Source organism: Conger conger, chromosome 18 (genome assembly GCF_963514075.1).
Source record: "Conger conger chromosome 18, fConCon1.1, whole genome shotgun sequence".
NCBI classification, from domain to species: Eukaryota; Metazoa; Chordata; class Actinopteri; order Anguilliformes; family Congridae; genus Conger; species Conger conger.
This window is the reverse complement of record NC_083777.1, coordinates 12,035,314-12,061,769: the sequence shown is the minus strand read 5'-3', so window position 1 is coordinate 12,061,769 and position 26,456 is coordinate 12,035,314. Positions and strand designations below refer to the sequence as shown.

The following is a 26,456-nucleotide window of genomic DNA, read 5'->3' as shown; positions in this document are numbered from 1 at the left end:
TCTCCATGCGCACGGATTAAACTGCAGAGTGCCCCCTGGTTGTTTTAACAGATGAATGACAACTGCCACTGCCAGCTGCCTTAAGACTGCGAAAAGCCGCGGGCGATGGAGTGGATTTGTTGTTTGTTTCTTGTTTTTGTGGTCGTGCTCACCGCGCTACTAATAAAAGTGCGAATCCAGAAGGCTTTGACGAGCACCAGACCACCAAGCCTGCCCTCGTTCCCCATCATCGGGAGTATTCTCAGTTTGCGAAGCGACCAGCCCCCGCACGTTTTCTTCCAGGAGCTGCAGAAGAAGTATGGTGAAACCTATTCGCTAAGGATGGGCTCCCACGACGTGATTATCGTCAACAGCCACCAGCATGCGAAGGAAGTGCTTCTGAAAAGAGGCAAAATATTTGCAGGAAGACCAAGAACTGTGAGTTGCACAGTTGTTTTATTACATTTATTTGCACTATTTCAAATACTCTAATATGTAACATACTGTGCCAGTTCTTTTAATTATATAAATGATAGCTCATTAGATAAAATAATAATATATGTATATGATCCAACTTGTCTGTTGGTCCTGAAAGAAAATCTTTAAGATGTGCATATCATAACAGATGGCATGTGTTTTTTTTTTTTTAAAGAGTAGCTATTTGGAATGTTCTGGAAATCCATTGCATTCAATTGCCAGTAGTGATTGTTGCATCAGCATTAGAATGTTCACTTAAGAACATTCTAATCACATTTCTTTCACCTAAAAGGGTTAAATGTGGGACATTTAATAGTGCTGTAAATTATGGATACTAACAGCATCATAACACATTGTCATCTGCTCTTTTGAAGGTCACGACAGACATACTGACGAGGGACGGTAAAGATATTGCATTTGCAGATTACAGTGCCACATGGAGGTTCCATAGAAAGATGGTGCATGGGGCTCTGTGTATGTTTGGAGAGGGATCGGCCTCCATCGAACAGATAAGTGAGTGTGCAGTTTTCCTAGCATACTTCAACCCTTGTTGCACCGACAGGTGTGTAACGACTCGCAAATTGATTTGCACTGCTGACCTGAAACTGTAAATGTTCTTTCAGGGGAAGACGCAAACCAACAGTTTAAATATCAACTGGAAATAATCTCTCGATCCAAATCACAAATGAATGAAGCATAGCTCCGATGCAAGAGTGTCAAATATAATCCGCATAATTGTCATCTATTAATGTGATTGGTTGAAATATGTGATATTTAGCTCCAGTCTAATTTGTGACTCGTTAAAATCATGGCTACCATAAACCAATAGACAGGTCTACAATTTTGGATAAAATTTATTTCAATGACCAGAAGTTATTGAATTACTGCATATTATTCACGTTTACTTTTGAGACCATTAAAAACTGCTCTCTCTCCCTCTCTCCTCCTCCCTCTCCCTCTCTCTCTCCTCTCACGGGTGCAGTTTGCAGAGAGGCCTCCTCTATGTGCCAGACTCTGAAGCAGCAGCAGAGCACGGCGGTGGACCTGGCTCCAGAGCTGACCCGCGCCGTCACTAACGTCATCTGCGCACTGTGCTTCAGCTCGTCGTACCAGCGGGGCGACCCGGAGTTCGAGGCCATGCTCCGCTACAGCCAGGGCATCGTGGACACGGTGGCCAAGGACAGCCTGGTGGACGTCTTCCCCTGGCTGCAGGTGTGTGAGCGCCCAGCACGAACCACCGGCTCCGGGGCTGTGGTGTGCTGCCGCAAAAGCTTCATATGCTGATATGTACTCGTTTATTTTTCAACTTTATTTGGTTTTACAACAAAGAACGATCGTCTTCACAGTGTTGAAAGAGGATAGAGAAGTTGCATACATTTATTCATAGAAGTTACACAATTATTGTAAAGGTACATTATGTAAAACACCAAACATAAGAAAAATGAAAACATAATCAAGCCGTAAACAAAAATAAACTAAAAGGCTGTTTTATTTAAATAGCAGATAAGCACCAAAAGCACTGTCAATGATTTACAGTACATATCTAAATTAAATATTGTATATTCTTTGCCATGGACATTGGCCTAGGTATAATGTAAGGATATAGTTGATGCATTATGTTTTGTTTTATAGAAAACCAGTTGATTTTGTGCATTTTTGGCATTTATTTTTGTCAAGTTACTCAGAAGATACTCTTTCCAAGTGACTTGCAATGAAAGAACAAACATACATTCACTCAAATTGTGAGCACAAAATGTGAGCACTTAACTCATTGTTCATTCGGTCTCGCCTTCTGTCTAGATATTCCCCAACAAAGATTTAAACATTCTGAGGCAGTGTGTGGCTATTAGAGACAGTCTTCTGCAGAAAAAGTATGACGAACACAAGGTAAGGATTTTAAGTAGTATTTCATCTGACAAAAATCTACGTTTAGGTATTAGAAACTGAACATGCTTTGTTCAGTGGAAAAAGTGTATTTAATTATTCCATTATTCCAGACATTCCATCTATAAAGTAAGCGTAAGACCCAGATTGCACTGAAAGTATATTACCATTTTTTCAACTTATTTGGTTTAAACCATTTGCCAATTAGTTTTCGGATTTGTTGTTTTTTGGTGGTTTATTTTTTGCTACTATTATCTGGTTTCGTTGGTTTTTAAATGTGCTGTTTTTTGCTATTTGCTCATTTGATCTGCAGTTGACTAGTGCCTGTAGCGTTACAGTACGTGCTACATTGTCGCCCCCTGCAGGCGGAATACAGTGATGACACGCAGCGGGACCTGCTTGATGCGCTGATCAGAGCCAAGCGCAGCGCTGAAAACAATAACACCTCCTTAACTCAGAGCCTGGGACTGACAGACGATCACCTGCTGATGACTGTAGGAGACATCTTTGGTGCCGGCGTGGAAACCACCAGCACGGTTTTGAAATGGGCAATTGCCTACCTCATCCACCATCCCCAGGTGATTTTGGGGTTTCGCCAAGGCTGGTTTTCATAGCTTCGTAGCCTCTTAGCTACTGATACCTAGTTATATGTACTGTGGGAGAAAAATATAATGTAGTACAATGTAACCTAGGATATATGTATCCAGATATGTACAATGCATATAGTTAGAAAACTGCTTAAAAAGAATAAATTGTGTTTGTGACAATAACCAGCAAAAATGTAAGGGAGGGGTGAGTGCTCGGCCGCGGCTTCAGGAGATAAGGCAGAACACCCTCCCATCGTTGGGTGCTCTCAGGTGCTTGTTAGAAAAGAATGAGGAGGAAGCGCATTCAAGGTCGGTTCCTCCTTAACCAGCCTAGGAGGAACCACGGATGATAAATATAGCCTTTGAAGATACTGTAGCAGTGGGTTCATTGCAAAACAAATGTTATATGACTTAAGGAGCAGATGTGGGCCTAGGAGTACAACACGTGGGAAAAATACAGAGACACTGTCTGAAGATGATTGGCTTTCACCGTAATGTATTCATGTGATAACTTAGGATGTGTAATGGTATAAGAATAGACACCCTGTCTGCTAAAATCTAGAGTGTTTTCTCACATTGGTGTGAGGCATTCTCCGTGCTTTGTTATAGGGTTAATAAAGTTTGTATTATTGAAACTCTCCTTGCTGTGAAAGAACTGGGTTCTTTTAAACGGGAAAGGTTGCTTGCAAGAAGTCTCTCCTAACTCAAAGGGAATTTCCCCAACAGTACCACGGTGTCAAGCTGGGGTTTTAGCAGCTCCCATCGAACTAGTAACCAATAATGTATTTCTTTCATACATTGCATTTTTGCATTTCACAACTTTGCTTTCAGTTGCCTCACAGAAACAAACAGCAATGCTTTCCTCGATTTCCCATACCATCCCTGAAAACCATTTTATCCTAAGTGACTGACTCAAACGGCATTCCTTTCTTCTGCATTAGGATTTATGTTGTATTTAGCAATGGCTGGGCAAAGTACAGAAATTCAGTATTGACCAAGTAGAATAGAGAGAATTGTTTCAAACTAGCATGGTTATTTAGTGCTGGATTGCTGGTTAACAGGTGCAGAAGAAGATTCAGGAGGAGCTGGACAGTAGAATTGGAATGAACAGACACCCCAAATACAGCGACAAAGGCAACCTGCCGTATCTCGAGGCCACCATCAGGGAGGTGCTGAGAATCCGGCCGGTGTCGCCCCTCCTCATACCCCACGTGGCCCTCGCTGACTCCAGGTACCATGTGCTATGTACTTATACTATGTGCCCAATGAAAAACACACACAGACTACTCACTCTAACACTGGCCGAAATATCCCATGTGTTACTTACTGCTCCAAGTGCTACTACTACTGCTACTACTACTGCTGCTACGACTACTACTGCTACTACTACTGCTACTACTACTACTGCTCCTACTAACGATCCATTTTTAAATGTTAATGAATATTGTCTGTGTTTTAGTATTGGGGAATACACAGTTGGAAAAGGGACCAGAGTCATCATTAATTTATGGTCTCTGCATCATGATGAGAAGGAGTGGCAGAACCCAGAGATCTTTGATCCCGGTAAGAGACGGCTGCATAGCAGAACAATTATACAGACTATAATGTATAACCAATGTGCATGATATGGGACCGGCGGTTTATTTGTTTGTTCCACGGCCCGCTTTCCCCCCTCTGGTGGACAGGGCGCTTTCTGGACGAGGAGGGCAGCGGCCTGGGCAGCCCCTCAGAGAGCTACCTGCCGTTCGGGGCTGGGATCCGGGTGTGCCTCGGGGAGTCCCTGGCCAAGATGGAGCTGTTCCTCTTCCTGGCCTGGATCCTGCAGCGCTTCACCCTGGAGGTGCCCCCCGGCCATCCCCTGCCTGATCTGGACGGCAAATTCGGGGTGGTTCTGCAGGTGCAGAAGTACAAAGTTTGTGCAAGGCTCAGGACCTGCTGGGCTGAGAGCCAAACAGATGCTTAACTCCACAGACCAGGTCTGCTTGACCAGACCTGGGTCAAATACGTAACCGTTTACTTTTCTGTGCTTGATTGATGCTTGCTTGGTGCAATAGATGACCAGAAGGTGGGGTTTGCACCTTTTGTTAATATTTCATAGGTTCCAATACACCAGAGAAGCTCAGTAAAGCGTAGAAAGGGATTACATATTTGACCCAGATCTGCATCTGAAGTCAAATAAAAACCCAACCTGCTGCTGACATCACAAGAAGTTGGGTCAAAACCCCCAACCTACTGCTCACTAACCTGAGCATGTAAGTGGGAAGTCATGCCACAGGGATATATTGCCAGCCATTGCAGCAATATGATGTAAACTTTGCTAGACTTATATCTTCTGCTGCTGTAGCCTATCCACTTTGAGGTTTGACACGTTGTTGTTCAGAGATGCTCTTCTGCATACCACTGTTGTAATGTGTGGTTATTTGCATTACTGTCACCTTCCTGTCAGCTTTGACCAGTCTGGCCATTCTCCTCTCTCATTGACAATGCATTTTGGCCAGCAGAACTGCTGCCACTGGCAACATTGCAACATTCTCTGTAAACTCATGTTATGCATGAAAATCCCTGGAGACCAGCAGTTTCTGAGATATACAAACCACCCTGTCTGGCATCAACAGTCATTCCACGATCAGAGTCACTTAGATCACATTTTCTCCCCATTCTGGTGGTTGATGTGAATATTAACTGAAGCTCCTGACTGTTATCTGCATGATTTTATGCATTGCACTGCTGCCACACGATTAGCTGATTAGATAATCACATGAATAAGTCAACTGAAAGTGCGCAGGGAGTGTATATTTGTGCTTTCTTAAAACAGAACAGGGATGTCTTTTAGAATGCTAAAATCATATCCCTGTTTGATTTTATTTTTATTATGCATTAAGATTTTCAAATGATGAATGGGTGAAGAGATGGCGTATTATGTTTTTGTAGAAAAAATAGTTTCAAGAAAAAAACCTCTTTGCACTTATACTTACTAAATGCCATGTAATGTAATGTAAAAAAAAACAACAAAAAAAGAATTCAATAACACTATTATTATTATTATTATTTGAAATCTTGCAGTAAATGTGTCATTCAATTAATTCAGGAGCTGTGTTCCAAAATCATTGAAAATACTTGGTGTGCTGTGTGAAGTCATTCTCATTCCATCTCAATGGCCACATCTTTCCTTCCATTCACAAAGGCTGAGATGCTTTGCTTCAAATAAATGCACGCACGCACACACACATGCACAATTATCAGTTTCACATCATTACGCGTGACCAGATTGTTAAACCTTATCACATGTAAGGAATGTTCACCATAAGATTCCATTCTGGACAAACTACATTTCTTGTCTAGTCTTTAAAATGGCAAATGGCAACAGCAAGTGGAGGAAGATGTTCGATTTAAATGTGCGTGTTGCAAGATACCGGTTTTGAATTTGCTGGAAACTTCTGAAACATTACAGATGTAAAGGCCCAAGGTCAGCGGTTTGTCCATTAAACTGTCATTTTCATGCACATTCCTGTGATGTAATCTGTCAATAATTGATTCCGGCTGTGCCATTCTATCCTTTTCTCACGTTACATGTGACACGTGGTTGTTATTCAACTGAAATTCTACTCAGCCAATAGTCAACCTACTAACAATGAGCACTGTTATTTACAGCAGACATTGAATAAACACAATGAACACAGTATAACTTCATGTTTTGCAAGTTTATATTCAACATTTGCCATTATCATCCATTTGGCTGTTGCTTTTTACAAAACGATATTTATGATGATTAATTGCCTTGATACAAAGTACAAAACTACAAGTGCCTGAAATAAGCATATGACTGCATAAGGAAAAGAGTTGGCTTACTGAGCCAGGAGAACATTAAAGTAGACTTTAATCCAATGCTCTAATAGATTAAACAGTGCAATTCAGTGTTCAGGTAAACTCTACTGAATCCGAAACAAAAACAGAAAAAAACACAAAAAATTAAAGTCCACAAGATTTCTTTTTGGTCACAAAACATGAAAACATTTCATGTTCAGACAAAAATGATTTTTGGCTCAGCATGATTTAAAATAAGCAATTACCAAAACAAAGAACAATAACTGCTTTTTTGTTCTTTGGATATTCACCTTTAATCTAGTATAATTCAGACAGATAAATGAGTACGACATTGGTTTACAATTTACAATTTGGTTTATACAAGGTGTATGAAGTAGGAGCTGCTACAAGCTATCAGAAATGAACTCAAACAGAAAAGCAACTACTGGTCCAGATATCGAACACACTTAAGGATATGGTCTAAGGCTTTGTCGTTCTTCTGATGAAATGATATAAAAGTCTATTTATTTATACATTTCCAGGATTCAAATCATAATCACTCGAAAGTAAAACTGCATAGATACAAAAAGAGAATGAGTTAATAAAATACGGTCTGAATTTACTGAACTGGCATACACTGCGTATCAGACACAAAAGCCGGGCGAGTGAAAGCACTGCGTTTATAAGTGCGTCGGCACATGCGCGCGTTCAACATGGAAAACTACGCGCTTACATGATGCGTGTGAAATCATGTAACGGAAGGCAACATGAGAGTCCGCGAGCGAGATTCGCAGCAGACCGAAACCAGTGTTCATCGAAACAGCTTTGGCTAATGCTTGCATGATTTGGGGGGGGGGAGGGTGTACAGTTTTTAACATTCAATTAACTCTTGTTCATCAGTGCAAAGCTCTCTATATGAGGAATTCTGTAAAATGCACAGGACAAACTTCATTCTTTTTTGAAAAATGAATGTGTGTTAATAATAATAATAATAATAATAATAAATGTTTCATGTCCTTTCATGTCTATATTCTATTTTAAAGCAGTTGCTGGAATCTGTATTTCCATGTTTTTTTTTTGTTTTAAGCATTTCTGTGACACACCAATACGAACACTGTATCTCGAGACCGTGAATGAATCGGCTTTACAACATTTTAACATTCACACTGACTACACAACCCACTCAAAACACACCACACACATCAACATCTAAAAGGAGACATCTTTGGGTCAGCTCCTTATGTCAAACAGGGAAGGAAGTTCTGAATGTCTACCATCTGGGCCTGTATAGTGCCTATTTAATAGCTGTATATGTACCGTATGTGCATGATATTTAAAAAATGTTAATCTCAACTAAAGGAATAAATTATAATTTAAATTGCACAGGGCCTCTAACATTAAAAAAAGTCTTTATTTTAGCTCTTCTTGAATGAGAACCAGCATGGAACATGAATGTAGCATATAGCTGGTGTGAAAGAGAATCAATATGCCAGGAACATGAATGCAGCATACACTGCTATTAAGGATCAGTATGCCAGGAACATGATTGCAGCATACAGCTGGCTTTCTCAATGGCCGCTGGCATCGAATGTGAAGCTACTAGCACCTGGACAGTAGCACCGACGCCCCAAATCAGATCACAAAGGGGAAATGGGGCCACACAAGCTTCTATTTGTACTTTCAGTCATAGATCAGACATCTGAAACACCCTTCACACGAGCCACCGCTAGCAATGCCACAAAGGAAAATCTCCTTCAATCCTCAAACCTCCCCATGAAACAGATGCCTTCCAAAGTATTCAGAACTGTGACATGCTGACTGACGTATATTTAGTTAACATTGTTTGTTCAATTTAAGCTCAGTTTAACTTTGGATACAAATAAAAGATGGCTTTATAAGAAATAAGGGTTTTTATCTTCATTCTCTCATGATTAACTATACCCTGCAAGTAATGATCTGCTAAAGCTTAAAAGTGACTGCAATGAACTGCACAAAGAATCACATTTTACAGTCAATTCTGATTGCCTGAGAAAAAAGTCCTGAAAAAAATATATTTTAATAAAATAAAGATTTACAGTAGAAAGTAAAAAAAGAAATTTGAGGATATTAAAATCAAGCTTAAAACTGATTATACATTTATCCGTTGCTGCACATTCGTTTCTCATTAGAATAAAAAACTAAATATTAATGTTTGATAGTGTAATGTGCTGTAACTGGGGTAGGGATAACCAGAACACAAATAAACTTCAGGCCAGCTCTAATGAACAGATCATCAGCAAAGTCACAATGTGTGGAACCATTGTCCACCACACACACACACACACACAGAGCGTTTGCTTGCCCTTGAAAAACCTAAAAACAAGATTTCTGCTGATTTCACACACAGAACTGATGAGCGTTTATTTGCGTCTGTATGTCTGCGGTACTTGCATTGCTGTGCTCGTTCCCCACCGGCGACCTCTTGGCACGGCTCCTCATCAAAATGGCCGACAGGCACGACAGTGAACTGCACACGGCTAGTGGCTTCGTCTCCGTTGTGTGATATCTCAGCTCTCCTCATTGGGGGCCATCTTAAAGGCATTTGGGTGCTGTTGTTTCAGCTCCGACAGCAGCAGGCTTAAGGGCAGGAAAGTGCTTATGGCTGCTACAGGCTACGCAGTGTCACCCCCAGGCAACTCGGTCAATGGCCATACAAATATCCTAAAACCCACAGACACAGGCAGCGCGTCCTAGCGTAAAGTCTGGTTAAGGTTACTGTCCGTGCCTCCGGTGAAGCGGATTCAGGCTCGGGGAGGCTCAGCTCTGGGGGCCGGGGCCGGGGGCCACGTGGGGCCCCTCCTGCTCGTTGATGGTGTGGAGGAGCAGGCAGACGGGGTGCCGGGGGAGGGGCTCCAGCGCCGCTCTCTCGGGCGTGGAGGGGGGCGGGCCCCGCTCCTCGTCGCCCCCGACGACGGCGGATGACGGACAGGCGGTGCAGCCGTCGCAGTAGTCCGCGGGCCCCAGGAGCCCCTCCAGCTCCTTGCCGTCGGGGCCCCGGCCGCACACGCACACCTCGATGCCCGAGTCCCCGGTGAAGCGGCGGTGCCTCCCGGGGGTGTGCTCTTTGTCCTCGGGGCCAAAGTCCCTCAGGGGCTCCTTGCACTCCCCGAGCTCCAGGGCTGAGGCCACGTGCGATTGGTCCTGCAGGGCCTTCCCCTCCCCCAGGGGGGCCAGCTCCTCCATGCTGGGCCTGGGGGGGTGGGAGTCGGATGCAGGCGGGGTGGGGGTGGGCGGCTGGGGGGGGCACAGTCCGTCCTCTGGCTCGGTGGGTGCCGGGCTGGCCCCGCCCGTCGGCCCCGTCTGTAAGGCACTGTACGGAGGAGGGGGGGTGGGCGGGCGGTTCACCACCTCTTCATAGGCAGGCAGGAGGTAATTAGGCAAAAACCCTGATGGGAGATGAGAAACAGAGTGAAACAAAATGGCGTACAAGCAGCAGCCCACTTATACATAAGGGGAAGTCCAAATAACTTTATCGCATTAACCCCCTATGGGCGCACCTGCATTTTACATCTCCCTTAACAGTCGGATGCGATGCCAGGTTGTATTTGATTATATGAAAGTTTTTCAAGAAATGCATTGTGATTCCAAGGTCTTCCTATGGGTTTTCTATAGGGCGCCTTCGTCCATAATGGGTTAACCACAGGTTAGTGATGTTTGCCACAAGCCCTGTGACATTAAATGTTGCTTTGAAGTCTGATACTAACACTGATACTGAGAGAGAACGCATTCTTCTTGCCCAGTTTCATACCCCACAGAACAACGAAAAAGTGAGATTTTCGGCAAAGTCCACTCAGTCTTTTGTTTATCATTTACTGGGATGGGACACCTGGTACAGACGAGGCACTGTCTCCACACAAACAGAGCCTCCGGCAGAGCTGGAATTTTGGCTCGGAGCCAAGGAGGTCTGCTGGGGAAGTATGGAATGAGCTCTACGTGCAAGGAGTAGAAGAGGCTCATGGGAAATGGGTGTGCGAGGTGGCACCGGGCTGCAGCTGCCTGACGACGTGGCAGAGCCTTCAGATTCAGCCAACCCGTAAAAAACATCACACAGGGACTCAGGGTGAAATGGCATACTGTGATATTAAATGATAAAACAATATCAGTACCGTGACGTGTATGATGATGTCACGCCACACAGTTTAAGCCTGACACTTTCCGAAATGCAGCACCTAAGATAAAACCACGTATCGCTAAAATTTGCCGGCTTTTGAAATGGAAAGACGGTCTTTTGATCTGACCGTACTGCGCAGGCGAATTCGACGGTGCATCTCTCGTTCATGAGTAAGGCTGTGACACAGTAATGAGGCCGGTGTAATTGCAGCGCGGGCCACCCGTTTGGCTGGGAGCAGCCGTGAGAACACAGCCGCGGCGCGGCTCTCTTCTGGCCCCCCTCCCCCCCACCCCCCTCATCACTCACACCTGATGACTTTGTCTCCTTCTTTGAAAAGAAGGTTGATGCTATTCGCAATTCCTTCTCCCAACCCTCCACCCCTGCTGACCCTCCTACCCTCCCCAACTCCCTAACCTCCTTTTCTCCCCTCTCTGACGCCGACACACTGAAACTCCTTACTTCCCACCGCCCAACCACCTGTCCTCTTGACCCCTTCCCCTCTCCCCTCCTACAATCTATATCTGATGACATTCTCCCTTTTCTCTCCTCTCTAATCAACACCTCCCTCTCTTCCGGCACCATGCCCTCTTCCCTGAAGAGGGCCAGAGTCACTCCCCTGCTCAAAAAACCTACTCTTGACCCCTCTGCCCTGAACAACCTGTCTCTCTTCTTCCCTTTCTCGCTAAAACTCTGGAACGGGCGGTCTGCTCCCAACTGTCCACTTATCTTCTCCAGAACAATCTCCATGACCCCAACCAGTCTGGCTTCAAAAGTGGCCACTCCACTGAAACCGCCCTGCTCGCGGTCACTGAGGCACTCCACTCTGCTAAAGCAAAATCCCTCTCCTCTGTCCTCATCTTCCTCGACCTGTCAGCCGCCTTCGATACAGTCAACCATGAGATTCTACTCTCATCGCTGTCTGGGATGGGTGTCACAGGTTCTGCACTCACTTGGTTTTCCTCCTACCTCTCTGGTCGCTCCTACCAGGTGACTTGGAGGGGCGCAGTCTCCGACCCTCACCCCCTACGAACTGGAGTCCCGCAGGGCTCGGTTCTTGGGCCTCTCCTCTTCTCGCTATACACCATGTCTCTTGGTTCTGTTATCTCTTCCCGCGGCTTTTCTTATCATTCCTACGCTGATGACACCCAACTCTTCATTTCCTTCCCCCCCGACACCCAAATCACCACACGGATCTCTGCCTGCTTGGCTGATATCTCTGCGTCACCTGAAGCTCAACCTTGCCAAAACTGAGCTTCTCTACATCCCTGCTAAGTCCTCTCCGTCAATCGACCTCTCATTGACTGTTGAGGACTTTGTAGTTTCCTCCTCCCGTACGGCAAAGAATCTTGGGGTGACTCTTGATAACTGCCTCACCCTGGCTCCACAAGTATCCTCCACTGCCAGAACCTGCAGGTTCTTTCTGTATAATATACGCCGTATCCGTCATCTCCTAACTGAGAAAGCCACCCAGCTCCTAGTCCAGGCGCTCGTCATTTCCCGCCTGGATTACTGCAACTCCCTCCTAGCCGGTCTCCCAGCATGTGCCATCAAGCCCCTCCAGCTGGTCCAGAATGCTGCAGCCCGCCTGATCACCAGTCAGCCCAGGTCGGCTCATGTCACTCCGCTTCTCATTGGCCTCCACTGGCTTCCTATTGCCGCACGCATCCGTTTCAAGGCCCTAGTGTTGGCATTTCAGGCTGCTAAGGGGACTGCCCCACCTTACATACAATCCCTGATCACTCCCTACTCCCCAGCTAGACCACTCCGGTCTGCCAGCTCTGGTCGCCTTACGGTTCCCTCTCTACGTGCACCTGGCGGTCGAGCTGCACGTTCACGCGTGTTTTCCGTTCTGGTTCCTCAGTGGTGGAATGACTTGCCTACCACTGTCAGAACAGCAGAATCCCTCCCCCTATTTCGACGCAGACTCAAAACCCACCTTTTCAAACTCTACCTTAGTCCTCCCTCCTGATTTCCCCTGCCCCTCCTTTCTGATATCCCTATCCTTGTCTTAAAAAAATAAAAAATAAAAAAATAAAAATATGCACTTCTCATGACAACTATGTTTAGAACAGCATTTCCTGTGTATTTTGCTAGTTTCTGGATGTGATGCTCTGACTTATGGTAGAACCTATGCACTTGTAAGTCGCTTTGGATTAAAAGCGTCTGCCAAATGACTAAAATGTAATGTAAATGTTAACGCCTCAGCTGTGCGCGGAGAGAGAGAGGGCGGGCGGGCGGAGGCACTCACTGAGGTAAAAAGGCAGGGAGGAGTAGTTGTGCGCTTCGCGGTAGGCGATGAGGTTGATCTCGTGCTGCCGCTGCTGCTGCTGCAGCCGGTGCTTGGTGCGGCGGTGGTGGCAGATGCAGCAGCAGCTGAGGATGATGATGATGGTCCACACCAGCCAGAACCCTGCCGAAGGCACACAAGCTGAACCGCCTGCAACCAGAGCTCACGTCCTGCTGCACTGCTGAAGCTAAACTAACTGAAGCTAAGTCTGTCTCAACACGCACGTTTGTCTTACATTTACACTAAGTCTAAACTAAAAGTTTCACTTTTCTGCTAAACATGACAAAAATATTTCCAATGCGGTGAGATGTTTTGACTCCTTTCAAGATTTGCCAATGGCCAAAGAGACTAAAACACGTTTTTTGCAGTGTGGGTAGGATCTGTGTCACATCTGAAGATGCACTGATCTGGAAAGCATCTGGATAGAAGCTCCCATTCACCAAGCTGATCCACATCAGATGAAGATTAGTGGATCTGTGCAGATGTCACCATACTATTCTTACATTTAGAATTCAGGGAATCACTTAAAATCCTAAACATATCAGGCATTTCCGTAAGAGGGGATAAAAGGACTCCTCTGTTCAAACTTTCTACACTTGCATTTCAAGTAGCACCTGGCAATATAAACTATTACAAGAATGCTCTGAGTTTCTGTGGTGAACATAAGTTGGCTTTGGGAAAAGAAAAAGCCTGTCTGTTAGTCCATGTGTGATCCCAAGGGGTAAAACCCTGTCCCAAATCAGCAGTAGCCATTTCTGGAACATGGAGAGAGGACGGCTACTTTTCCAAATCGAGCAGCTCAAGACAGCTGCAAACAGGGGCGTGAATGGTCAAGTTACAGGACACGCATTCTGTCCAAGGGCAATTTATTTGGCGCTATGTTAAATAAACAACATGGCACACTTCGCCAAGCACATAATGCATCAAAACTGACAAGAAAGAAAAGCCTTTTTTCATTTTTTTATGACTTAAATAACTTCACACTCTGGGTGTAACGATGGAAAAACACACTGCCGGTTTATCGTCCCACAGACTTCCAGAAACATCATTCGTATTTATGTGGGTCATGTTGAACTGGGACATCCGCCAACATGTTTGTAGAAAGTAATAGCATCTTTAATCACGACTTGAACGCATTACATAAACAGAGGGCTATTACATAATGCAGGGACTGTGACCTTCTGCTTCTTAGATTTCCCAGAGAGGATATGACATTTGGTGTGGGTGGGTGTGAGGGCCAGCACAAGCCTCTGACTGTCCGTATAAAATGCTCTGATTCCCTCGGACGTGGGAAACAGGGAAAAATCTTGATGGTAGATGATGATGTAATCATCCACTGCACTAAAATATGAGCTGTATGCATAGTTAACTAGCAGATCTATGTCAATAGCCCATGTCATTTACTTGGTGACTGTAGTTAGGTAGAAACAATAAATTCCTCTGTACCATATATTTTATATTCTAATTTGATATTATAGCTATCATGTGACTGCTGGGTCACATGACTAGGTGTACCTCAAGGTGCTATAAATAAATAAATATAACACATTGATGTGTATCTGGTTTGAGTTTGAATAAACATGTGGTAAAAGCCAACTTGCATGTTAAAACCTTGCGGAAAATGATAGGTATTTTTCAAAACTTAATTGAACTGAAATGGAATTGACCCCAAACCTGACATTAATGGTATTTGGCAGACACTCTTATCCAGAGCGATGTACAGTTGATTAGACTAAGCAGGAGACAATCCCCCGGGGAACCCAAAAAGTTGGAAAGGTTTTTGGGTTCCCCGGGGAACCCGCAGAGAGCCGAGGCCCCGAATCCACAGATGAGAAGGCGGTTTCAGGAGCTGAAGAGGGAACTTACACCAGAGCTCATAGTAATAACTGCAGCACTGGGACTCTCCACAGCAGTGTCCTGATTCACAGGTATACGTCTGGTTGTTCACTCCATGGCAGACCAGTTTGTTCTGAAAGAGAGGAGGGAGGGAGGGAGGGAGGGAGGGGGGGAGGAGAGAGAGAGAGAGAGAGAGAGAGAGAGAGAGAGAGAGAGAGAGAGAGAGAGAGATCAGCACTCCCTGCTGCCGCAAAAGCACCAGCCTTCCATTTGGCAGACAGGTGAAAAGATTGTTTGCCAACTCTCGACAGACATTCGAGGCTGGCCAGACTGAAATAGACAACATTTGCTCTCAAAGTTTTTCATAAACAGATGGTGACATCATCTTCACCCTTGGCATGTCAACATGGCATTGAAACAGATGTGTCCGCCAGCGGGCAAGAAGAATGAGAGAATGCATCACTCCACTGACATCATTAAACACCACTTCCCACTCGTGTTGAGACAGACCCGCTACATACGAATGCGAAACGCGTCAAATAATTACCCCATTTCCCTTTTGTTCAGACGCATCTATTCCACTTCCCATCCCCTCGCCTCCAGCCTTCATTAAATATAAAGTGTCGAAATCAATTCCAGGAGGGCTGGTGTGTATAAGCGTACCGATTTGTGTTCACATCTGTTACCACTTACACAACCAGTTAGCTATACGCATCTACACAGGTGAATTCCCCAAAACAAGAGCGGTGATGTGAACATGACCAGACAAGTCTCGCCTGTAGTACTCAGCTGCGATGAATTCTCTCATTGAAAAGCGTCAATTGATCGAGTCAATTAATAAGGAATTAAGAGCAAAGGCTGGAGCAGTAAGTAGAAAGGCAATGCCCTCAGGAACTGACACCACACCACCCCCACCTTAAGCCCGTTAGCTCTCTCAATCAAACCCACGATGAGTACGGGTGAAGTGTCTGGCTGTGTGCCAGCGTGCCAGGCCATTTTCAAAATGAGTTCCCTTAACTGTCGAGAATTGCACCCCTTTTTAAAAATGCACATTTGTTCAAAGTGTAGCCCATCCCAGCTCGGTGACATCGTCATTGACTTCGTATGTATCTTTTTAAAGTGAAATCACAAGGGGGAAGAACGATGAAGAAAGAACAAACAAACCACTTCAACTGTAAGATAATATTCTCTATAATATTCATGCCATTTTTGAATGATACTCAATACAAATGTTCACTTATGCATTTTCAAATCACTTCTTAAGTAGTCTACACTTGTGTAAAACATTTTTTTTTTATATATTGTCAACTGTTTCAGAGGCTTTCAAAATGTTACTATGGTTCCTTTGTTATTAAAAATAAGCAACGATCACAATCATGACCCACAACAGCAGATAGAAGAAAAATATTTACGAAGACATTTGTAGCCTATTTGATTGCCTCCAGAAAAGTGGGAGATAATTGCAACCTCACAATGTGTTCTTTTTATTCACAAAATCATCCAAACCAAAAATTCACAGATTGCCCATTATGCTCGAAAACAATGAACCTGAAATATGAAATAAAACAGGAAGAGCAGGACATAAAACAACAGAACTCTAATGCAAATTTTAATTGATGTCAGAAACCGATCCAACATCAAATACGGTTAGTTATGAATTTGCATGAAGGCGTGGTTTCCCGTAAAAACCGCGCAATTCCATCTCGTACACTGGAAACCGGACGCATCCACAGACACGCAGCGGTCGTCAATATCTGAAAAATTTGTCTGCGATTTCAAAGACAATAATCTCACCGCATCCTGCAACAACACACACGACGTGCAGATTCACGTACAGCTTGTACCCATCGTGGAGCACTAGGGGATCCATATAAAGACAGAAAGTACAGAGCGGCTTGTTTTCTCCCCGCATCCACAAGATAACGAAGGACATTCTGACAGGGAACCGAACGCAATATCGAAAAACTATCTAGTTTTTCTAGAATTGAATCTAGAATCTAGAATTTCCCTCCCCCGAGTTTAGCCCGGAGGGTGGGTGTGCGGCCGTTTCTAGGGTTACCTGTCTGACTCCGAGCTGGAAAGACATTCCGCTGTGTATGCTGCTACTCCGCGTGCCCTGGGATGCCTTTCAACGCGGCCGCTTATTAAACCTGTACGCACGGAGCCCGGGAGGCTGCTGCAGTCCGGCTGGGGCAGGACTGGGAGGCTGCGAGCCCACGTCCCGATTTAAAAGCAGAGCCCCCCCCCCCGTCCTCTCACCCCCGTATATAAAGCCCCAGGCGAAGCCGTGCCAGGGAATGCAAGTAAACAGGGTATCAGCGACGAGGCCCAGAGCACCCCCCCCCCTCTTTGATGACATTTTCATGACAGACACAGAGAGGTTCTGAAGGGGAACCGTGTCTGAATGTCTGAGCTCACTGGAGGGGGAAAAAATTATAATCCGGAACTTTCTAAGGAAAAACCTTCAACAGACCCCCCCCCCAGCCCCCCTAGGATACGACACTGTAAGGTCCTTGCTTTTGTGATCTATTGTGGTTATGAATAATTATTATTGGAGAGGATTCAAGGTTAAAGTAGAGAGCCAACCACAATAACCCATACACTGTATTCAGAATACGTTGTCAGTCAAGCCCAAAACTGGATATCTTCAGAGAGGCTAAGGAAAGACTGCGGTGCGGAGGCTTCAAAAGGGAAACATGCATCGTCAAGCCTTCTGCTCTGGCCTAAAGACGAGGCTCATGGTTCACACAGCACAAACGGAGTCTGTTAATGAGGAAACAATGGAAATGTCTGGTTCTGCATCGCTAAGCTAACTGTAGGACAACTATTTTATGAATCTATGCTCAACATAACCAGCTAATCTTTCCCCAAGGACGTCACTAAGAGGGGACGTCACTATATCTCCATGTGCCTTTAGAGTGCTCCTAATTTTAGGTCCAGTTGTAGAAATGCACTATAGAGCACTGCGTGACCTTCATCCATGGAGAACAACTACAAGTCCAGTGCTCTGTGCTCTGAAAAGCAGGTTACCTGTTCTTCTGTGCTGCAGCCTGGGTAATGTACAGCATAAACACACAAATCCTAATCAGAGCACTTCTGGATATTTGTTTTTATTTTTTGTATTTTTATTTTTTAATAGTTTCTGGTATTGTTACAATCAATACACTTGTGCCAAAGACAGCACATTTTTTGATAATGTAGCCACTATATCAGCGCACAGACAAAATTATGCAATATGATGACATCATGGCTATCCTGAACATACCTGGGTACATATTTTGGATCACACTATGTGAAACAAACACAATGTTAAATGATATCTATGCAAGTTGTGACAAGACAATCAGATCTGTATCAAAAACTCTTTTGGTACGACTTTCAAACAACAGCAAAAAAAAAGAGACGATTTCAGATTTCGAGAAGTGCTCTAGCTCCCTTTGTTTGATTTCCCAGGTACCTACATCGTGATGCAGTCCTTGAGTTACCTGACTGCTGTAAAGCAGCAAGTTCCCATTAGGCACAACCCAGAAAATCTGGAAAAACACACTGGTGTGAATTGCTGAAAGGATTTTGGTTTCCTCTGATCCAGTGTCATTTTCTATTGAGGAAATCTATGATCAAACATCTATCTTCAGCCTACCTGTACTTAATAAGGACAGTGACTGTTTTTTTTTTTTAATATATATTTTCTTGGTTCTTAATTAGTGAGGAATATTGACTTCTTTTTTCTGTTGCAACTCTGTTCCTCTTTCTGGACAATTACAGCACCATTATGGGACAACGAAAGTGAAAGTAAACACTGCCCTTAACAACAGACACAACCAGAACCTCCTATTAGAGATTCAAAGAGACGGCCTAAAAATAAGACAAGTAATCCATTATAGCATGCTAATCCAAAGCCAGAAGAAAATCAATTTAGAAACACACACATTTATAAAAAAGATGGCAAACATGGTCAGACTAGGAGTCTGTCAACAAGAAACGCATCCAGAGGAGGCAGATTCCAGTGCTGTGAAAACCGGTCAGGAGAACAATCGGCCTCTTATTAAAGATTATGAAGGGTTTTAAGTCACTGTACCAGAAAATGCTGACATCAGGGAAGAATTAAACCTTATCACTTTTAACGAAGAACTGCTGAAAACACCGAGAAGCCTCTCATCAGTCTGACTATCCGGCCTTGTGTTCGTGAAGTAAGGCACATAAGCAGGCACGTGACTACAGCGTTCAGCTCAGAATATGATATGTTTTCGCCCTATCGCTTATCCATAGTGACACTGGAGCTAGTGGGACTTGCATAGTGTCCTGGTCTGAAGGCTGGTTCAACAGCCAGTAGTGTCTTCTAAAATCTACTACTAAAAAAGTAGAACACCAGTTTCCTGCATGGAGATCAAACTATTATTGAGGTGAAAGACATGATACTGACAGCCAGTTAGGCGGTGTTGAATAAAACTATTTAAATGGTTGCCCCGTGTATTCGGTTCTCATTGAGCTGATTTAAATGTTAGGTTAATTTACAATCAAATTTGTAGCCACTTGATTGGAGTGATGTGCTTTCATGAATCATGCGGTTATACACATACCACATCTAATTGTACAGTTTGCTTCTGTCATTTCAAATAATGAAAAGAATGTTTGCCATGTAATGTACACTCCCTTGATTTATGACCACACCCCTTTTAAAATAGAACTGCTCCTATTCGCTGTTAGTTGGAGTACATTGAGCGGAATACATGACAACAGAAGCTTGAACAGTTTGCAGTCAGTGACATAAAATCGAAACCTACGCACACGGACGTACACACGCACACACCCACACACACACATAAAACTGCAATCATCAGAACAGAACAGTGCGAGTGTCCAACAGTGGTTCAAACAGCTGAACATGCTTCATTACGCTATGATAAACAAGGACGTTCCAAGCTCAAATACTTTAACCGTCGGCATCTGCAGAAATGCGTTGATTGTGTTCTGACTAATATTTTTCCAACGTCAATATTAAGACAAGTAGTCCATGAAATTACTGAATATTCAAACATGTTGTTTTCTTGTTCTTCTTAATTCACTATGTCAAAAAGTCTGATTAGCAACAACCACAGAAACCATTTCAGCATTTCATGTTTCTCAGAGCAGAAAAGACAGCGAGATCTCATTTAACAAGGAACAACATTTAGATCAGTAGTAGTACACAGTGAGCTAAAAATAATGTATCACAATGCTCAAGATTGCTCAAGAGTTTCAAACTATCTGCAGCCATTGTATACATTCAAAACCACTCATCAATATACAAATATGACAAACTATGTTCAATGAAAATGAACATATTTGACATGTATTCAGCTGAATTGCATTTATTTAGTGTTTAACAAGCTTCTGGTGGAACGGAACTGCAAAAAAAAGAAAATGTGACCGCCATTGAATTTTATACACATTCTAATACACAAACTTTGAAGGAATTCTGAAAGATGATGATCATAGTTTAGGCCATAACCTAACTAGCGGTTTTCTTACACCGAACAGTACACAGTTTTGTCAATCACACCCTTGCCTAATCTGAAACCACTAGTCGTACTGGTCCATAAATTTACAGTGTAGCGCAGTGCAAATCTAGCCTGAAAAGCCACAACTGTTTCTATTCAAGGTTGAAACGCTTACTGTAAACATGAGAGAAGGTGCAGAGTAATATGAACGCAGAGGTGAAATGAACCCCTTCTGACATGGCTACAGTTGCCTTTGGACCTTATAAAATTTATCAGTCCTCATAAATAGAGGACAGTACAGTGCACCTTAGACTGTGCTCTAATGTACTGCTATCACTTTCCCATAGCATAATCATGCAAAAGCCCTCAAACTGTGCAATTATTGAGCAGCACAGACCAGAGAAAACTCTGGCATCTAAGTAGAAGTACACTGTGTCCCATCTCAAATGTAACATGATATTTCACTGCAAAATAATTCTCACCAGCAGGATGGAGGCCTATTCTAGATTCAACTTGAAGAGAAAAACATCTAGATGCACTGGTCCCCGAGATGGTGTTTACTTTAAAGATTTCATCAGCACTTTCACTTTCATCATTTTCATCATTAAACATCAGAGCCACAATATTTCTCAGAGCAGAAAAGACATTTATAACACCTGTAGTACACAGCGAGCTAAAAATATTCCATCAGTGCTCAAGATTGCACTGCACGCCACATAATTCCAAACTATTTGTTGCCATTGTATACAATGAACAATCTTGACAGCTAATCCTTTTCTTTTGATCAAATGGATACTTGTTCAACTTTACAGTCCTACCAAACCATTTCCTTGAACTGATCGTAAAGGGTGGTAAACTGACGCATGCATGTAATTCAACAGAAGTTTCTATTGCTGCAGAGAGGCAGGAGGCAAGAGGAAACAGAATATGACTGCATGGGTGCACTATTGTACACCATGATCCGGATATGTCAACACAGTCGTAGCTTAATGGGCAGTTATAACATTATCTCATGCCCGTTCTATCACAGGCATACCGGTGTAACTGGAAAACATGCCGTGGGTAAGAACAGTGTTGAAGTTTCAGACATAGAAGCGCTTTATTTAAAAAAAAAATTTTTAATCAATTATTATCTGGGGCAATAAAGGCATACTGTGCATGATTGTTGTTAGCCGTGCTGTAGTTCTCTGTGTTTACATTCAAAGATGTATCCGCCTCCATCCTCAACCGCGCCCAATCACCTCATTTCTGTATTTCAAGTCAGTTTCACCATTTTTATCTTTATATGCTCTGCTGTGGCAATTCCAAGGTTGGCTCTGGTTTTTGAACGTGCAGTCGGCTTGCAGTTTCGCTTTACTGTACTCGTGCCTCTTCACAGTAGTGAGCTCCAAGTGCTCCAGTGGATAATGAGACCACACCACAGGCTCTGTAGCCATACCCACCCCTCTGTATCACGCCCAGAAACATCCCAAACACATTTTCTAATAATACAGGTAAAGGAGCACAGATTTGGCAATGGTGGGCAAAGACAGAGATTACCAGCGCATCGTAGATATGGCTTAAGCATGGATACTTTTTATATTTTCAAGTTTATCATCCTGCAAAGAGCAATGGCAAGGGGTGGCAAATCCAGTAAATTTCTAAATTCTTTGTCGGCTCCCTCCAACTGATTGACCATGTTATTACCAGTTTAAATAGCCAATACACTATATATGCTCTTGCCCTAATCAAAGTTTTGGTGAGGTGAGTTTTGTCTCAGCCTCAATACAAAAGAGTGCTGATTAATTGGTCCTCTAAAAGGATACATTTACGGTATATTACCAAAGATGTAGCAGCTAACATGAATGCATCAACAAAACAAAAATAAAAGTCAATACTCGGAACACTTTTCTAGTCCCTTAACACGATACAGACGGACAATCTTTGGCATTGATACAAGTCCATAGGAAAGTAGCTCGCAAGTCATGCCGTAAAACTGCCATTTCTTTCCAGTGCTTCTTGACTGACAACAAGTGGTTGGGCGAGAAACAGATCCCAGGCAGTACTCGCCGTCAGTAGAGCAGTAGAGAAGTGTTAGTAGCCTACATCTTTGAACTGCTATTTATTCGCACAAGCGCCCTTTCCCACGAAAAGCCAACCAAAACCAAGCCAAACTGAAGCGAGTTTGTCACACTTAAAATTTGTAGCTAATCTCAACTTTACTCCTGTACTTTACCAAGATAACTAGCTACGACAGCTGGCTATATCCGCTTTGCTTTGCTGTGGTAACCTAGCTAAGCAGCTGTCTCAGAAGAAAGAAGGAAGAAAAGCCAGTCAACACAATGGCTGAATATTTACTGTGACGAGGCATTGACTCGTTCAACTGTCATCACATACGCATAATCATTTTACAACGTTAATAAACCAAGTTAACTTTAGTCTTTAGCTGGCTCAATCGTTACGCATGTAGCGGGCTAGCTATCCATCCATCGAGCCATCTTGTTGCATAATCAACATGGCATGGCAACTAGCGAGCAAGCTAAACATTACGATCCAAACTTGAACAGTCATAATTAGCATTGCAACTACGTGTAACGTTTGCTGCCTAGATAGACATGACAGTGATTCGCAGTTGCTTTACAGTTGGCGAGATAATAACCATGTCTGCTTTGTTCTGCATAAGCAGAAAACATTTCAGTCATAATCATAAACTGGGAAACTTTGCACACGACACAATCATCCGTACAATATTACCAACGTCTACTGAATAAATATTATGAAGTAAATTACAGTAAGCTAGCTGGATCATATTTTCCACAATATAATGTTACCGCTAGTATTATTGCTATGCTCGATAGCAAGATCCTAGATCTTACCTCTGAGGTTATCGTTTCTGTTGTACAGCTGACGGGGCCAACAATCTTTAACAGAATCAAGCCCATTTTCAGAGCTTGATACGAAACGTCCTTCATTCCCGCAGTCTCTTTCGACTGACAATACAGCTATGGCTTCGCATAAAGAAATATCGCTGTCGTTTTCTGGCTTGTACAGTTTCTTGGTCGGCTAACTTACTCGGAACAGGCTTTCAAAGTACATAGTGAGAGGCCGTCACATGGACCACCTCCATGCTGCTCGCAATTGGACCATTTTAGAAGAATATGGAAATATCTTACAGTCTCAAGAATACTATTGGCCATTTCTTGGTTTGTCAAACGGAAGCTGTTGCCCCGCCCCATGAGGTGTCAGTTCGCTGGGTGTGACTTTTTAAACTCTTGTTTGCGAATAAATCAGGTGACCGTTTCATTTAAAGGGGCAGAAATTACTAAATCAAAACCAAAACCAAGTGGGCTACACTGCATTGGCAACAAACATGTAAAAAAAGTTGTAAAAATAGTTAAAAGCCATCATACAATACAAATCAAAATACACTGACAGAAATAGGTTTGTCTGCCAAAATATTTATAGTAATAAGAACAACAACAACAACAACAACAACAACAATACCAACAATACCCCATATCTGGAACATTTATTCAATTATCTTCTCATCTAAACACAATGACTTTATTATTTTATGTATATTTTTTATTTTATCACAGATTATACAATTTTTAGAGCCTAAAATTCTGCCACAATGTTTAGTAGGGGAGACCGGGGCTTGTTGTCACATGGGTAAGTCACACTGTTAATATTTTCACAACCAGAGGGCGCTACTTAAAAGTGGAATACTAGTTTTGTGCCTCTATATGGTCTGATGTCATATCCTGCCTGGGAAAACCAGAGCACACTGTAAAGTGAGGTGAGTACATATTTCCCATTTTTCACATTGAAAAGTAAAAAATATCAACTTGATGTTTTGTAATAATCTTCTTTTTAAAAAAAGCTAATTTTAAGATATTGCTAACATTAGCAAACATGGCAGTTTGGGACAACTTACCCGCTCATGGGGCAACATGTCACGTGTTCACGCTCACTATTTAAATGCCTATAAGTCTGTACTGAAACAAGATATGAAAATGAAATGAATACAAAATATATGCCTGAGACTTTGTTCTTTCATTTGGTATGACATTTTTAACGATATGATGTATTGATCCCAAGATATATAAAAGAGTGTAAAAAGTGTGACAACATGCCCTGGTCTCCCCTACTATAGATTCTGAGCTCGGTTCAATAGTCTATTACTAACACTTTGTTATTCGTAAGATAGTTTGTCAGCAAGCTCACTATGATATGCTGACCATGGAGATTTTACGGGACCATATGTGACATTTTGTGGCCATTATATCAGAAAACTGGAAGAAAACATATTTTCCTCTAAACCTGATATGTTTATCACTGTTTCTCAGAAGATTGTATTTGAAATTACATATAAAATTGTGGATACTTATTTTCATTGTCATTGAAGGAATACTTTTTTCTGTTTGCCAAATGCTAACTAATTACATGTGAATTGTCTTTCACTAAGTTTCATATGATCATTGTCAAAGGTACTACACTTACCATTAAAATCTTGTAATATAGGCTATAGACCTGATTATTCATTACATTGATGGAGATCATTGCAATTTATTAACCAAGAATATCTGGATGAGCTACTGTATCTTAGAGAAAATATATGAGCAAGTTTGAATAAATAAGAGTTAGGTGACATTAATTAATCCCCATTGATGAATAGGCAAATTAAGATTTGTGGCATTGAATATATAATTTATTTATATATTTTGCATCGACTAAGTGATGTTAGCCAAGCAGGTGGTCTGAAAAAGTGTCGTAGGTGTGAGAAACTCCTTTTTTGTTACTTTCGCATCTAATTTTATTACATTACTACATGTCACATTGGATTATGGAAATGACGGCTACACATTTGAATTCAGTACCGAAAAAACTAATTGAAATATAAAGCCTCAGCTGGATAATTAGTCATGATGATGATTGCTTCACATTTGCTTAAAATATTGAGTGAATTTGTGACCATAGGATTGAGGTCTCGCACATTTATGTTGAGTTGCGATCAAACAAGATTTTGGGTCAGGTCCATGGGTGTATGAGTACAGAGTTGATTTCTATTTCAATAGGGTAGAGACACTTCAAAATTCAAACAGCACCACCATTTTGGTGGATAATATAGTGCAGTCTACGTTTTAGGATAGTGACACATTTTTTGGCTCAGTACTCCAGCACATTGAATTTGAACTAAAACAATGAAGTTAAAGTGACTTTTAGCTTTTATTTGAGGGGATTTACATCCAAATTGGGTGAACAGTGTAGGAATTGCAGCCGTTTTTTATAAATATTGTAGTCCCCTGAATTTTAGGGGACCAAAAGTAATTGGACAATTCGCCGCTCAAATGTTTCTTGGACAGGTGTGTAAAATATGATCATTAGTTAATGCATAAAAGAGTTAGAGAAAGATCTATAGAGTTGATTCTAGGATTGCCTTCTGCATCTGGAGTCTGTTGTTGTCTCTCAACAAGAGGACCAAAGAAGTGTCAATGCCAGCAAAACAGGCCAAAACTGAGACAATGCAACTGAGAATGCACTTCACTTGTTGAAGACCAGACTGAAGGCAAATAGCCCCCAAAACAAACAAGAACTGAAGAGGGCCGCAGTACAGGCCTGGCAGAGCATCACCAGGGAAAATACCCAGCATCTGGTGATGTGTATGGGTCATAGACTTCAGACAGTGATTGATTTAAAAGGATTTGCAATGAAATATTGAATATGATAACTTTATTTCTGTTTATGTTAATTTGTCCACTCTCGTCTCTTAAAATTGGTGTGGGGGGGGGGGGGGGGGGGTGTAATTCCTACATGGTTCACCCAATATGGATGTAAAAACCCTCAAATTAAAGTTCAAAGTCTGCATTTTAACCACGTAGTGATTGTTTTAGTTCAGATGTGTGTTTGCTGGAGTACAGAGTGAAAACAACAAAAGATGTCACACTGCACTCTAGTAGATGAGATTAGAGAGTCACACACCACTGTACCCA

The 26,456-nt window shown here is 42.7% G+C and overlaps 2 protein-coding genes across 4 annotated transcripts; one reads left to right on the top strand and one right to left on the bottom strand.

The window, feature by feature from the left end:
* Positions 1-105: 105 nt before the first annotated feature.
* LOC133118035 (steroid 17-alpha-hydroxylase/17,20 lyase) lies at positions 106-6,612 on the top strand. Its single transcript, XM_061227664.1, has 8 exons — positions 106-417; positions 831-969; positions 1,439-1,668; positions 2,257-2,343; positions 2,706-2,918; positions 3,989-4,158; positions 4,387-4,490; positions 4,613-6,612. Exons 1-8 carry the CDS (start codon positions 106-108, stop codon positions 4,888-4,890), a joined length of 1,533 nt encoding a protein of 510 aa, XP_061083648.1. The 3' UTR covers positions 4,891-6,612.
* wbp1la (WW domain binding protein 1-like a) lies at positions 6,610-23,575 on the bottom strand. 3 transcript variants are annotated; one of them, XM_061227666.1, is made up of 4 exons: positions 23,340-23,575; positions 15,035-15,137; positions 13,130-13,291; positions 6,610-10,156 (listed from the first exon to the last, which is right to left on the bottom strand). In XM_061227666.1, the coding sequence occupies exons 1-4, from the start codon at positions 23,433-23,435 to the stop codon at positions 9,528-9,530; spliced, it is 990 nt and encodes a 329-aa protein (XP_061083650.1). In that variant the 5' UTR covers positions 23,436-23,575; the 3' UTR covers positions 6,610-9,527. The 3 variants fall into 3 exon arrangements, with proteins under 3 accessions (XP_061083650.1, XP_061083652.1, XP_061083651.1); XM_061227668.1 differs by lacking the exon at positions 23,340-23,575 and adding an exon at positions 17,064-17,196; XM_061227667.1 differs by lacking the exon at positions 23,340-23,575 and adding an exon at positions 15,552-15,613.
* Between the last annotated feature and the right edge of the window lie 2,881 nt (positions 23,576-26,456).